Source organism: Centropristis striata, chromosome 1 (genome assembly GCF_030273125.1).
Source record: "Centropristis striata isolate RG_2023a ecotype Rhode Island chromosome 1, C.striata_1.0, whole genome shotgun sequence".
NCBI lineage: Eukaryota > Metazoa > Chordata > Actinopteri > Perciformes > Serranidae > Centropristis > Centropristis striata.
The window spans coordinates 40,039,532-40,053,797 of NC_081517.1; the positions used below are offsets into that span (position 1 = coordinate 40,039,532).

The following is a 14,266-nucleotide window of genomic DNA, read 5'->3' on the forward strand; positions in this document are numbered from 1 at the left end:
GGGGCCCCCGGGCAGCCAACCACTGTCAACTGTCAGTGCTCACAGCTGAGTCATTAAGTGGAAGTTGAGCGATGTGTCATTGGCACGGAAATAATAAGGAGCAAAACCCAAAGCATAGGGACCCCGTGGGTAATTTACCACTGCTAAATAAACTCGCTTCCTTATTGCAGTTACAGGCTATGACGAAGGGATTAAAAATTCCTATAGGGGATGTATGGATGTGAAGGCCCGACCACCTGTTTCCGTGAATGATTTTGCTGCCGCGCGACACGAAGAGAGGGCAGGCGCGGAGGGAGTCAGAGCTTTGACAAGACAGCCATTTAAAACAACCCTCGGTGCCACAAAGGCAACAGATCCAAGCATGAAGCCATGCAGCTGAGGTTTCCCGGACCCTTTTTGATGGAAGAAAGGTTTCCCATCACTTCCAAGCTATTACCTCCATACAGTTAGGGATTACATAGAAGCAAGAACAGGGACACTCTGTCGACCAATCTGTTTTTTATTTGAAAACTCCCCCAAGCTTTTCCATTATCTTCTCCATATCAAGCTTGACCTGGAGAGAAAACCTGGCTTCAGCAGGGTCAACACAGTCTAGACTGTCTCCTCATCCTGTACAGCCGACCCCCACCTCTGGCCCCATCCTGCATATTGCCTTAGGATACAAGAGGGATGTGCCCCCCTCTCTCTTCCTTATTCCAACTCACCTCAAGCCCCTGCCTCCTTTGGTCCAGTCCCCCATTTCCCACCTACAATAGGATCTCCCGTCACCATAATCTTTCTATTTCACTAGCCCGCCCCTTGGGCTTAAGGGGTCTGGAGATGGAGATGGGATTTGTCTCTCAATTGACAGCACTGTTGTTGTGCTTTCTAGCTGTCCACTCTGTCTACACTGGATGGTCAGAGCTTTTTTTTTTTCAAGAAAAGGCACCTGTAGTTTGTCCAGACAGGGTGTTTAAAGAATTTGGCCTCATAGAGCTGACGAGTCGAATAGTTAGACTGAAGAAGAGGAGCTGCAAATACCTGATTGATGATACTAATAAGTATATCCCCTATGAGCAATACAATATCATATGTTGGACAATTACTCATCATAATGACACTGTTAATAAAACCAGTCTTATACCATCACTGCTGCAGCTTAGACTTCTTCCCAGCACTACTGCTATTACTTCTACTGCGGCTTCTATAAAACATGGTGTTAGTTATTGTGGGAACCATTTAATAACATATATAATATCTAATATTTTAAACACTAAAAAGTGCTGTAAGCCAGACATTAAATACATGATTAAATGGATTGTTTTGGTTACTTGGGGGCATCTGTAACAAGTAGGGAGCAGATTTTTTTCATTATGGATGACCCCATTTTATTGTTTTTATTGGAGGCAGAAGTAACCATATTTGGACAAGAGGGTGGAGTTAAGTTATCAGCTAGTGGTACCACTTACTAACAGCTGACTCCTTAGAATGTTTTTTTAGCACAACTGAATGCTAAACAAGTATTTTTTGACAACCAAAATGTTATAATTAACTTGAATTCATTGAAAACACACTGTGAAAATGTCAAAGTTTAAAGAAAAAAATAGCAAAATGTGCCACAGTAGCAACTTGTCTATCACACTCTAAAGTATACTCTTCTTTATTGTCTATTTTTAGTCTAAATGGGGCCATAATTTACAAAATAGACACTAAAGAAGACAAGTGTTGAGACCATAAGATGATTTACTGAGGCAATAAATCAAGTGAGAAGTAGGGTAATTTTCTCATAAACTTCTATACAAACAGACTTCTTTTTGAAACCAGTAGAGTTGCCCACTGCTGGAAATTAGAAGGATTGCTACTTTCGCATTGGCTTCATTTTTCAGGCCCAGAGGCTGCTGCTTACTGTGAATACGACACTGACATAAAATCACTTTTTTAGTCTGTTTATATTGTTAGATTAACTTTTTAGAAAACAGTTGTTTATTTACACATATAGAGCAACACAACAGAATTAGGAGTTGTGTCGCTGTCCCCCGATTAATATAAGTCTAATATTCACGCTCTTTAAGCTTCGAGGGAAGTATCTGGCTCTCAATGCTCCACTATCTTCAACAGCTAGTCTCTAACTTTGTCAGAGCGCTGTTTGGTAATAGTTCTCTTTGTTTTTTCACTACAAGTGACCTCTTTCAAATCAAACAATGTCCATTGAGTTATTTATAAATACACCTTTGAGTACAGCAGCTTCAAAAAATCAATTTAAAAAAACCCAACAATGGACATGAAAATGAATGAATGTGTTACTGACGATAACTGACACAAAATTGTAATTTATTAAGACAGAAAAAAATACCTTAAGCAGTTGGACTACTGGACACAAACTGCTGCAGACCTGCTATAAAACCACCTGCAAATGTGTGATCTTTCAGCAAATCTATGTGTAAATTAACATTTTCACAGCAAGTAGTAAACTGATCTTCAGAGGAAATTAATTGTTTTCCAAGTAAATCTGCCTGCTTACCATTCATAGCAAAAATGAATCTTTACAGTTCATGTTTAAATGATATATTTAACAATATATATACAGCAGTCAGATGGGTCAGAGTGAGAGGCAAACACAAAGCCTAGTGTCTATGTATTATGTCTATTATGTACTTATGTATTTAACTGCTATTACAGGGCATGTAAAAAAGCTTTGGCATTTTAAAGGTGTACTCCTACGCGCTTTAATTCTAAATAATGTATAAGCTGCAGATTGTGTGGCCATATTTGACATGTGATCCATGGTAAATCGGGATGTGATGCTGACAATGATTTTAGACCCCAGTGTCAATGTTTACAATTAACCCCCATTTCAGCTGAATTATTATCTATCCTTGGTGAATTTTCTGCAGGTTACAAGCAAAACACACACACACATCTCAGGGCCCCTGGATACTGCGATTTGTCTGGGATTGCTCCGTTCAAGCAGACCAGGTACCAAGCTGCATATTAAAACATTCTCATCTATTCCAGCGAGGACATACCCTCGGTCGTAAGTTTAAGTTTTATTTTAACCACAAATTTTATGGGCTGGGGGAAAAAATGACCACATTATTATTACATTATTGGTTTTATTGTATTAAGCAATCAAATTACGGGTAGTTACACTCGGTTCATTCACAGACAGTGCTGCATAATGAGTGTGGAGCATTTCAATAGCAAAAAAGCCGCTTTCTATAACGACTAAGGCCATCTATTATGATAACAAAGGACGAGTAAATGTGAATGCACAGAGGTCATTTTTGAAGGCAACGGAGATAAACTGTTTTTTTTTTTTACTTCCAAAAATTTCCTTCAAAGCGAGAAACAACGAAGGGAACAGGGGACAAGGGAGAAAAAAAATCTTCATTGAATATTCATTAACCGGTGCCTAGGTGTATACATGGCTCTTAACCACTCTTGTTTATGACTTAAGGACTTGTAGTACTGACCTTAGTTTAACACAGCAGCAGATACCAAATTAACCTCTAGCCTCCACAGGGCTAGCCATGCCCTGCTAACAAGCAACCTGTCTAGACACACAAGAAGTACTTTATGATTCCACCTCTCACAATCCCCCTCTCTCTCTCTCCGCCTCTCTCCCTCTCCCTTTCTCTCAACCTCTCTGTCTCTGTTAACACGTACTGGCACATCCTCCCTCCCTCTATCCTCTTCTATCTTTCACCTCACCATTTCATCCCTATTTCGCCCCTGCACCATTTTTCATGTACCTCCCAAGCTGTGCAGTGTTTGGGTCATGCACCCAGCAACCGGAGTTTTATCAGATGGTAGACTTTCTCTTATCCTTCACAACACTGCCTGACCACAGCAGAATAAAATAATGAAAAGATCGGAAACCCTCTAGATCGCTTATTTTTAAATTATACTCACATAAAATAATAACAATAACAAGCTATAATGCATTAGAAAAATTATACTACATACATTTCAAAGCTGATAAGACTATAAGTCCAATAAGGTCACTAGGTCACTAAAAAAACAAAACCTTAATGTTTTATGTTAACAGAATAACATTAAGCAAGTAACAATTTAATGAAATATAGGCCTCTGTCAGTTAAAGTTATGAAAATTAAACAAAATGTTCAGTTCATACCAAGACAAATTGGCCAAAAAGACAAATATTGAGGCATTTTCATTGCTTTAAAAATGTTTTTTAATAACCTATCGCTATTTATTTGCCTGTTCATGCTTTCTGTTTTTATTGTCTTTTAAATGCATTTTTAAGATTTTCTTAACGTCTTATGTTGTCAATATATTTCTATGCCCCTGTAAAGCACATTAAATTCCCTTGTGCCTAAATGCTCTATAAATAAGCTTGCCTTGCCTTCAATTGCTTTATTATAATTTATACAGATATCATCAATGTCTTTTTGTTCCTTTTCTCTAACTAAGAAGAACAAGGATACTGCATTTCAGTCTGTAGTTTGGTTTAATTGTTTGACCTAAAAAAGTAAAATCTTGTTATAATTCCCCCAATCCAAGACGATGTATTGCTTTTGAATATTCAACCAACTGTTTAAAACCTTAAAATATCTAATTTACTATAATACATGACAAAGAAAGGCTTAAAATCCTCACATTTGAGATGCTTAAATGTAGCCACCGTATTATTTTCTGCAACTTGACTGATCTTTTCATTGATTTATTGTTGCTGCTCTACTGTACTTACAGTCTGCACGACGATCCAGACATCGCTCTCCTTGATGGCAGCTCAGGCCTAAGGTACTGTACATCTGGTGACCAGCTACACGTCCACAGTCCAGCAGCAGCTGAACACTGAAAGTTTGCACAGGTCCATGGAGGCTATGCTGTAAAAAAAAAAAAAAAAGCAGGAACACAGGACAAATCTTTCTCTCTTTCTTTCAGATTTTTTGATATGCATGTATGGCTGTGAGGTTATGTGAGGTTATTCACACACATCACCACAGTATATTTTGACAATTTTCAAATTCTTTTTAAATAGACTTTTATTTGAAGTTGGTTGTTGGTAAAGCTGAAATGCAGCCTGGCATCACCAGACTAATTCTCTAATGCTGAAATCACCACACATTTATAACCAGATACTCACGTGCTTCTAACATGATTTCAGACAACTTGCAACTAAAAATATCTTACTGATCTCATGAGATGGCTGTTTATATCAATAGAAAACATGAAACCAGAAACACACACTGCCAAATTATGAAATACCAAAAAGGAACGACGGATGGTGGAGTTTACTAAAGATGTCCACATGGAGCTGGGATTATATTGCTGTTACATGCACAACCTCAAGATTAGACAATTTACACTATTTATGCAGTATTTCAGAATACTGAATAACCTCCTAATTTACTCACATTTAGGCAGTGGCGGAATGTATATAAGTGCATTTACTGTAGTATTTTCCTTGTGTTAATGAGGTACTTGTAGCTTATGTGAGTCTTCTATTTTCATGCCACTTTCTATTTCTACTGCACTGCATTTAAGATTGGAAATAATGTACTTTTTACTCTCTCTGTCTATCTGACAGAGAAGAATGGTTTATGTAAATATGATTAATAAACTAAAATTAAACTACCTAACAATATAAAGGCATACAAGTATACCTGAAATAATCAGCCTATTAACTAATTAGTTAATTGGCAGAACTTCTTTGATTATTTCAGTTATTTTGTCAAACTCTCAAACCAGAGCACTCATACAGTGTCTGACTACTGTACTGTCTCTCTGTATTAGTGCGATCTTCACATTTTTGTCCTCCCTCATTCGCCGTACAGTGCCCGGCTCTGATTGGTCAATTCGCGTTCCATGCCAAATGCAACTATTTGCAGTACGTTTGTCGGGTAAGTGAAATGCTACCAAACATGAAGCTTCTGATAACAAATATAAAAAGAAAACTTCTTCATGTGCAGTCCGCTTTGATTCTAATACACATATAAAATGTGCTTAAAAGGATAAGGACCTATCCCCGCCATTAAGTGCGAGCATATTCATTAAAGAGTTGGCAGTTAGTGTGTTAGCTGCACTCATTAGCTAGCAGCTAACCCTTGTCCACACGGTATTTAGCTAATTATTGCTAAGCTATATGCTATTTTATTATTGTTTGGCCAAATCAGAAACATTACTAGTAGCTGCCACACTTTAAACACGTTGTAAAGCAAACCTTACTGTTTGGTTGAACGCCATCGAGCATGAGTTAGCAAGCATGGTGCTAATGTAGCTAGTTGTGAAATAAACTGACCGTAACATGTACTTTTCATCTTCACTCCTTCCAGATTAAAGTCAAAATGAGTCTGAGAAAACAAACCCCGAGTGACTTTCTGAAGCAGATCATCGGGAGACCTGTGGTGGTCAAACTGAACTCTGGCGTCGATTACAGAGGTAAAGCACCTGACATCTATCCACAACAACGACAATTTAAAAGTTATCTTAAGTCAAAACACTGCAGCACATGTTTCTGCAGGTGTCCTGGCCTGCCTGGATGGTTACATGAACATCGCCATAGAGCAGACTGAGGAGTATGTCAACGGGCAGCTCAAGAACAAGTACGGAGATGCTTTTCTAAGAGGAAACAATGGTAAGATTCTCCAAATAAGAGACATTTTGGCACTTAAGCACTTGAAGCAGTGCATAGTTGTTTCCATCATCCTACGTGTACACAATATTTTGTCTCATACAAGCCAAAATGAGGGTATCAGGTTATAGCAGGATAGTCTGATATACAAGAAGTTTGTAGACAGGTGTTGGCCTTTTTTTTACGACAACAGTTTTACTTTATAGTTGAAAAAGGAACAGTTTTTTTTAAACTATTAACAATAACTTTAACAGTCCTATTTGAGTCCCCCTGTGGGAAACTGAAACATATTTATCCTTTAGAGATTTATTTTTTTTCCCACTAAAGTACCCTTTAAAAATGGGTGTTCTACTGGCAGTGGTGTACGTATATCAGTTAGGTTTAAGGGCTATGAGGGCATAGATGTCCAAGAAAGTGTGTGTGTTAGAGCTTTAAGAGGGACAGTGTGCAACATATTATTTTCTGAGAACCATACCCTGTAGAGGGGAAAACAATTGGTGCCTCAATAGTTTGCTGTAGCGAAGTGCTGAAAAGATCATAATGCCAGTAGATTTTAGGATGTCACGGGATTATTATAGCACCTATGTCTACTAGAGAGGGAAAAATATATTGACAAACTAAATATTATCGGCATGTCTCAGTGTCCCTTTTCCTTGCCTTGCTGGCTAGATGTGAAATACTTTGAAATTTACATCTATTTGATTTAATAACCAGGTGAGATCATCTTCTAAGCTTACAAAGATCAAAACCAGGCCCTGCAAAGCTCAGTTAGCCTCAACCTCTTTGTTTTATCTGGCCAAATAAAAATAAAAAAGCTCATTGCACTTGTTACTGAGTGTCAGGACTTGTCCTTTTTAAAGGCTAAGTTTTTTAGTTCGGCAGGTTATATTATCTTTGTTCTGCGTTGTTTATGCTGTTGATAGTGCATCCTACCACACAGCAGCTTTAAGGCCTTTTTTCTGATGTTTGATTAAGATTCTCTTTTTAGTCTCACAATGTGGAAATTCAAACTCTACAGACTGAAGTGACAAGGTGTCACCTTCACAACAATGCAAAGTCAGTGAAGAGGGATGAATGGTTTCCCTCTCCGTATGTGAGCAGGACTTAATTGCTGTTTCTATGGAGCCAGTTAACAAAACCATTTTATTTGACAACAAAGCGCTCAACAAAACAATCCTGTGACACCTAAAGACCTCATAGATAGATCAACCACTAGAAATACATCAACATTTTATTCTGTTGTAATAAATGTATGATATCCTGTTTTTAGATTTAAAATGTTTGTGTTAACTGTCCCTTTAAATCTATGAATCAGGCTTTACCATGGAATATTGATAATGTGAAAAGCTTAAAGCACTCAATGTTAGGAACTCTCCTGCTTTCCCCCCTTTTTAAATAAAGGAAAAGAAACTTGAATAAAAGGTTGTAGTTCATCTTTTTTATACAATCTGTATTCAGCACAACAGAGCCTTTGCTTGAAGTATTTATTTCTATTTTCAGTTTTTATTCGTTAGTCCATATCTTCATCCCCCTGTCTAGATTTTTTCTTTACACCAGCCATGTACTGTATTTACTGTGTGATTCCCTCTTGAATATGACTCATGCTGGGCAGTGGAGTTCTCAGTGTGATAAAAGGGCCAACAGCTAAAGATGGGGCTATTTTAGTCAAAACAGAGCAGGTTGATAAAAGTGGATTTGAGAGAAAGTAACAATTGGTTTACCTGACTGCTTCTCTGTATACTTTGTACCTTTTATATCAGTGCAAAACAATTCTGAAATGGATCTTGAGGACGAGAAATATGTCTGTTTTTTGACAATGAGATCTGCAGCAGTGGGTCGATTTTTCCTGCAGAAATGTTTTGTGGTCTATTAGGGGGAGTGAAGGGTGACTGTAAACAACATTGAACATTAGTCACCTGTAAAGTTGTATAACTTTTGTTTACAAGTCAACACTCAATTCCATATAAATGCAGCAGGGGTCTACTGTATTTTTTTGGGTAATAATTGGTCTCATAGAGGAGCCTTTATCTCTGGAAAGCTGAGAAATGTTAATTTGATGCATGATCAAATGAAAAGAAAATAATATTGTCAATAAATGTCTCAGAGATTCCTTGGTGTTTCTCAGCAGAACTACAGTCTTTAATGTTTTCTTTCTCCCCTCTTTCTCCACAGTCCTGTACATCAGCACCCAGAAGAGGAAAGTGTAGTGAAGACCCTCCTGATTTTTCATTTTTATTTTAAAGTGTTTAACGTGTCAGTGGACAACTGTCCTGTTTTTGGTTCTGTAAAGCCTGAATTCCTATAGAATGTTTGTTTTTGCAAGTGGAATAACTTAATAAAGCCTGAGTTTTGTTTTATGTCTGATTTTGTGAATATTATTTACAGATTTCCTTTTTTCTGTTTAAAAAAATGGAAATGTAGGGTTAGACTGATAATGTTTCAACAGGCCTTGATTTGAAAAATATTGTCATTCCTAGGCGGAGTTGTTTTTGTTTCATATTGTAATATCTCAGGATTTAATTCTTGAATATATCAGGCTTCTCCACTGCCAGTGGAATAAAGATGGGTGATTTTTTTGGCTAAATCATTCATTAAAAGTTTATCCCTGGAGCAAGCAAATCTACCACTGTTTTACCATAAGGCTTCAAACGGATTAGAACATCATTTTGTAATTTGTCAGTACTAATGTGTTAATTTTGTAATTGATCTTGATACAGCTTGCCTGCAGAAACCCATTACTGAATGGCCTGTGTACAAATGCACTAATCATCCTGCATTTACTTTATATTGCAAGCAATTTGATGAACAGCTGTTTGTGTAATTAAAAATAAAACAGTTGAGTTGTAATGTTTTCGTAAATAAAAAAGAAACTGAATTCATACAAAAAACTCAATCTTTTAAATAGCTTTTTATCTTTAGCTTGTTTGTTTTCAGATTGAACATGACTAATGTTACTGGAAGTATTCCTCCAGCTCTGTTTGATGACTCAGTCCAGTAATGTACCTGCATCTAAACAGTAAATGATGCAGCATATGACAGCATGATGGAGCACCGGCACATACAAAAGTAACTTGTTGCTTGTTTTAATGCAGTATTATGGAACAATTCAATATGTACATGTGAAAGAAAATTCTTCACTTACTGGCCATTTGAATATCCATTACTGAATAGCACACAAAAGAAATGTGTCTGCAGGACTAATCCATAAATGGTGCCACCTGCAGGCTATGTCAGGCTGCATTAACATGTAAACAGATCTGTCAGCTCAACTCCCACTGCCCTCTGCAGCAGACCTCCATGTTTTAGTGCTTTTAAATGTCTCAGAACACACAGCTTACCTTTTGTCATCTGACTGCACATTTACGCTCTTTGTTCGTCAGGTTTGGATTGGCTCTGCCGTCTCCATTGCCCTGTGAAAATGAATGCAGCAGCATATGCAAGGAATTGGAAGTTTATTCCATTTCAGTGTGGCCTGTGGTAATTTAGCAAATGAGTTCAAAAGTGGCATCACCTCATTACGCTAAGATAAGAACGCTATAAATATATGATTCATTAGGCTCTTAATGAGAATGCTGTAGTGAGGAGGCAGTGAGGGGAATTCTTTTCCTTCCAAGGGTGGATTTTTGAGAGCCTTGTTTTCCAACCTGTACATGCGCACTCTGGCCCCTGGAAGGAGACAAAAGGCTGCCAAGGTCAGGCCCGACTTGAGAATGAAGGACGCGTTATTGATCAAACTCTGCCGAGCTGCAGCTGTAGAGAGGGAATGTTGGGTGGGGGGGTTGAGCTGCAACACACACACACACACACCGTACACACACACACAGGCAGACGTAGACACTGAGTGATGTGTACACAGAAACGCATTGTACACAGAGCATCACACAAAGAATCATTATGGCACCTAGTGAGGGTTAGTACAGGCAAATATTTACCCACTGGAATCATAACTGAGCCGCTGGCTGTGTGGCCTTGCAGGGAACCCAATTAATACCATTCACGCAAATGACCCAGTGGCAGACATCATGCTATTGAACCACGCTGAACTGATGCAGTCACTTTTTCATTTTGCATGTCCATGTCAACATCAGAGTATTGATTGTAGGCTCTGAACCCCCTTTTCAAACCCACATTTTCCTCTGACATAACATGCGCCACGATGAATGTGGAGAAAAACCCTCTTTTTTTATTTAATTTAGTTTGTTTTAAGATGCTTTTTTCCCTCTCGTCTTGCGTAGTTTGTTTAGGGCACTGGCCCGTCCCCACTCACCCCCCGATAAAAGCAGACTGGCTCAGGGGCTGGCGGAGGATGCTGCAGTGGCTCAGCGTTGACGTATGGAGGTGAGTGATGGAGGGGAGAGGACAAAGGAGGATAGAATAGGTGACAGCCTTGTTATGGAGGAGAAAAAGCAAAAGGGGGAGACTCAAGTCTTATAGCACCACCAGCTGCCAGAGCTACAAAACTACAGTGGAGTCACAGGAGGGAGGATGGAGGGAGGGAGGGAAAGTGGAGTATGACTTTGACCCTGACTGATCACTGCAGCATGACTGTCTAGCCTTTTCACAAGGGATCAAAGGATGACAAGGACAACCTGAAAATCAGTGATTTTCCCCCATGTTCGGCTGTACATGTTCACATTGAGACAAGGACAAATTTCTGTCTTCTTCTATGCAAATCTATTCAGAGAGGATCTTTTCATATGAATGGTTTTGCCAGGGTTGAGAGTTGCTACACATCAGGAACATTCAAGTTTTTTTTTTCTCCGTCCCTCATTTTTTTCCCTTGTTGCACATATTCAGCAGTATCAAGGTGAATCACCACCCAGTAAACGCATCATGTTTGAGCATAGCAATAATGTGGTGAATGTACAGGTGTAGACAAACATCAGAAACACATTAAATGCAACACAAAATTATAACAAAAGTTACAGTCTGGCTCATGTTTTTTGGTAAGTAAGAACTTAGGTACAAAATGAGCAGTTAAAATGGAAATATCAAGAAAAAAAAAAATTCCCAGCTATACAATGATGTTTACATGCATGAATACAAATACAGAGAAATCAGAGCGGTACCATTTAATTTAACCAGTGGTGGAAAAAGTATTTAGATACTTTTCTGACAGTACTGACAGCGCACTATAAAAACACTGTTACAAGCAAAAGTCCTACATTTTAGAAGTGAAATAATGTAAGTATAATAAGGAAAATGTACTTAAAGTATAAAAGTAAAAGAACCAATCTGCTGATTATTTTCTCAATTGTTCAACTGATTGTTTGGCTTGTGAAAAATAGTGAGAAATGCTGTCACACCACAAAATCACAATATTTGTTTTATCTAACCATTTGGACTAACCTTTAAATAATGAAAACAAAAAGCAGCAAAAGCTCACATTCGAGATGGTGGAACTATGAAATATGTGGCAGCTTTGCATTAAAAATGACAAACGATTATCAAAGTAGTTGCCAATTAATGTTCTTATTGACTACTTGACTGATCTTTTCAGCTGTATATTCTGTTGTTTAATTCATAGCATATTTAATAAGCTCTTTGTTTTGAATGCAAAAACCTTCATTTGAGCAATTCTGAGAAACTTGAGTCCTAATGTGCTTGTTATAATCAATTTGGACAATGAAATTATGTATCACAATATCTAAATAATTTCATCATGATAATATGCAATAAAAATGATGATATTAGATTATTGCTCAGCCCTACTGTCTCACAGTATGTTGCACAAAATCCAGATTTTTGCATTATATTACACACTCTTTGCACCCACTGCCTGTATGTGTAAGTAACAATCTGTTGTGTAAATAGACCTCCCTCCCTCCGTCTCTCCCCACAGTGTGTCGGGATCTGTGCTGTCCTGTGTGAACTTGACCAGCTTTAACCTCTGCCTGACAGCCTGTCATGTGTTTAGGATGTAAATGATGGCGGTGACCTCCCACTCTGTGTCTCTGCTCTCACATTCCACTGGCTGGGTCAGAGGTCCTGTTAGGTTAGTGCAGAATAAACAAACACCTCAGAAACAGCCTAACAATGGCTGACTAATGCAGAAAACAGCTGCTACTGATTAATAAACTGAACGCTCCTTGTTCGTCTATTAATCCATTAATCAGATATGGCTACTCCCCTCAAAAAAAAAAATCAGGTTAAAGTGTGTGTTACTGGATACAGAAGGTTCCCTGTTCCACTTCCCTGTCTTTCAGTAACCTAAATCCAAGTTCAAGTTTGACGGTTGTTTTGATCCTAATTGAGTGTGAGGGCCTGAGCTAGCCTCTGCCGCTCTGCAACCCCTAGGCTCTTTATTTAGCCCCGAGGACAGTCAACCTTGGCCAGAAATGTGACCCTTGACCTCCTTATCTGGAAGAAGCTATTCCCAGCATGGACAGGGGCTTCTGTGATTTATCTTGGCTCCAAATGGCAGCGTGATGCAGATGGTGAGGTTAGGGGAGCGTAACTAGGTACCCTTCAGGAGGCCAGGGAGCAGTACTGGTGCACTCACGGAGCATTTGATGTGTTGCACGGGCTGCAACGCTACCAACAGCAACACAGACAGGAAAAAAGTCTTGCGGGGTACAGTAACATGGTCCACGTGAGTCCTTGAACCTTGACCCTCAATAGGCTCTCCAGCTGTCACACAACAGAAGGGTCTATTTTGGAAACACACTTGCTTGAAATCTCTTACTAGATTATGGCCATATTGTATTATTGACCATGACCTGACCCACTTACAGCACAATAAGCTGGGCGGTTGTGAATGCAAAGCACATCGTCACTATTCTTATCAACAGGCTCAGAGTTGTTTTGGTTGATTGTGTGTTCGATGTTATTGGTGTGTCTTAGCTAATAAAACAAAATGAAGCGATGCTTCACAGTAAAGTGGCATCCTTCATCAACTTCTGTATCATAAAATGTGAAAAGACAGAAAAATGGAAAATTATGTTATGTGTGCCATCTTACACATTTTACAGATTTGGGACTTGGACTCATGTCAGACCTAACTCACAAAATGAGGACACTTGACTTGGACTTGTCTGATATTTGACTTACTTACTATGTATACTATGCAGGATTTTCCTCATAAACAATGTATGGATTCCAACAGAAGTAATCCCTCTCAATTTTCAACTTATGAAGTTTCCACAAGGAGTGTGTGATTCTGCAGAGACGCTGCCCTATGCCTGTATTTTCTTTTTCTCTTAATTTTTCTGTGTCGGGACATTTCAGGGTGAAAGCCTTTTTGCATGAAGCTACAAAAATAGAGAACACAACACAGAAGCTCCCTTGAACTCTGAAAACACCAAGTGGAGTTTTTTTTCTTTATTAAGTTTATTTGACAAGAAACATGCATAATAGACGTACATTTCAAACTTGACATGTCATGCATCATACAGAATATACAATTCCTGCATATTATTTCTTTAACACTTGAAGGCCAAAACATTTAAGTCTCCATCTGTTGGTGAAGATGAAAAGCTTAATAGCAGCTACTAAATGGACCTTGATGTGATTTCAAATGCTACTTGCAAAGTTAAAGATGAACTTTGAAACTCAACTTTTAAGTGAATATGAACCAAAGGTTCAACATTTTTCAGAAAAAATGTGAATGTATGTACGGTTAACGATGTAGAAGCTGAAGCGCAACTAAATTGACCTTGAGGAGCTTTATTGAATTCAAGTTTTAGGTTT

General features: G+C 38.4%; 1 protein-coding gene across 3 annotated transcripts; it reads left to right on the forward strand.

Moving 5' to 3' along the window:
- Window positions 1–5,741: 5,741 nt before the first annotated feature.
- On the forward strand, window positions 5,742–8,934 carry lsm6 (LSM6 homolog, U6 small nuclear RNA and mRNA degradation associated). Of its 3 annotated transcripts, none has more exons than XM_059342208.1 (4): window positions 5,742–5,846; window positions 6,279–6,384; window positions 6,467–6,580; window positions 8,750–8,934. In XM_059342208.1, the coding sequence occupies exons 2-4, from the start codon at window positions 6,291–6,293 to the stop codon at window positions 8,782–8,784; spliced, it is 243 nt and encodes an 80-aa protein (XP_059198191.1). In that variant the 5' UTR covers window positions 5,742–5,846; window positions 6,279–6,290; the 3' UTR covers window positions 8,785–8,934. The 3 variants fall into 3 exon arrangements, with proteins under 3 accessions (XP_059198191.1, XP_059198209.1, XP_059198201.1); XM_059342226.1 differs by lacking the exon at window positions 5,742–5,846 and adding an exon at window positions 5,871–5,981; XM_059342218.1 differs by lacking the exon at window positions 5,742–5,846 and adding an exon at window positions 5,935–6,061.
- Window positions 8,935–14,266: the final 5,332 nt, after the last annotated feature.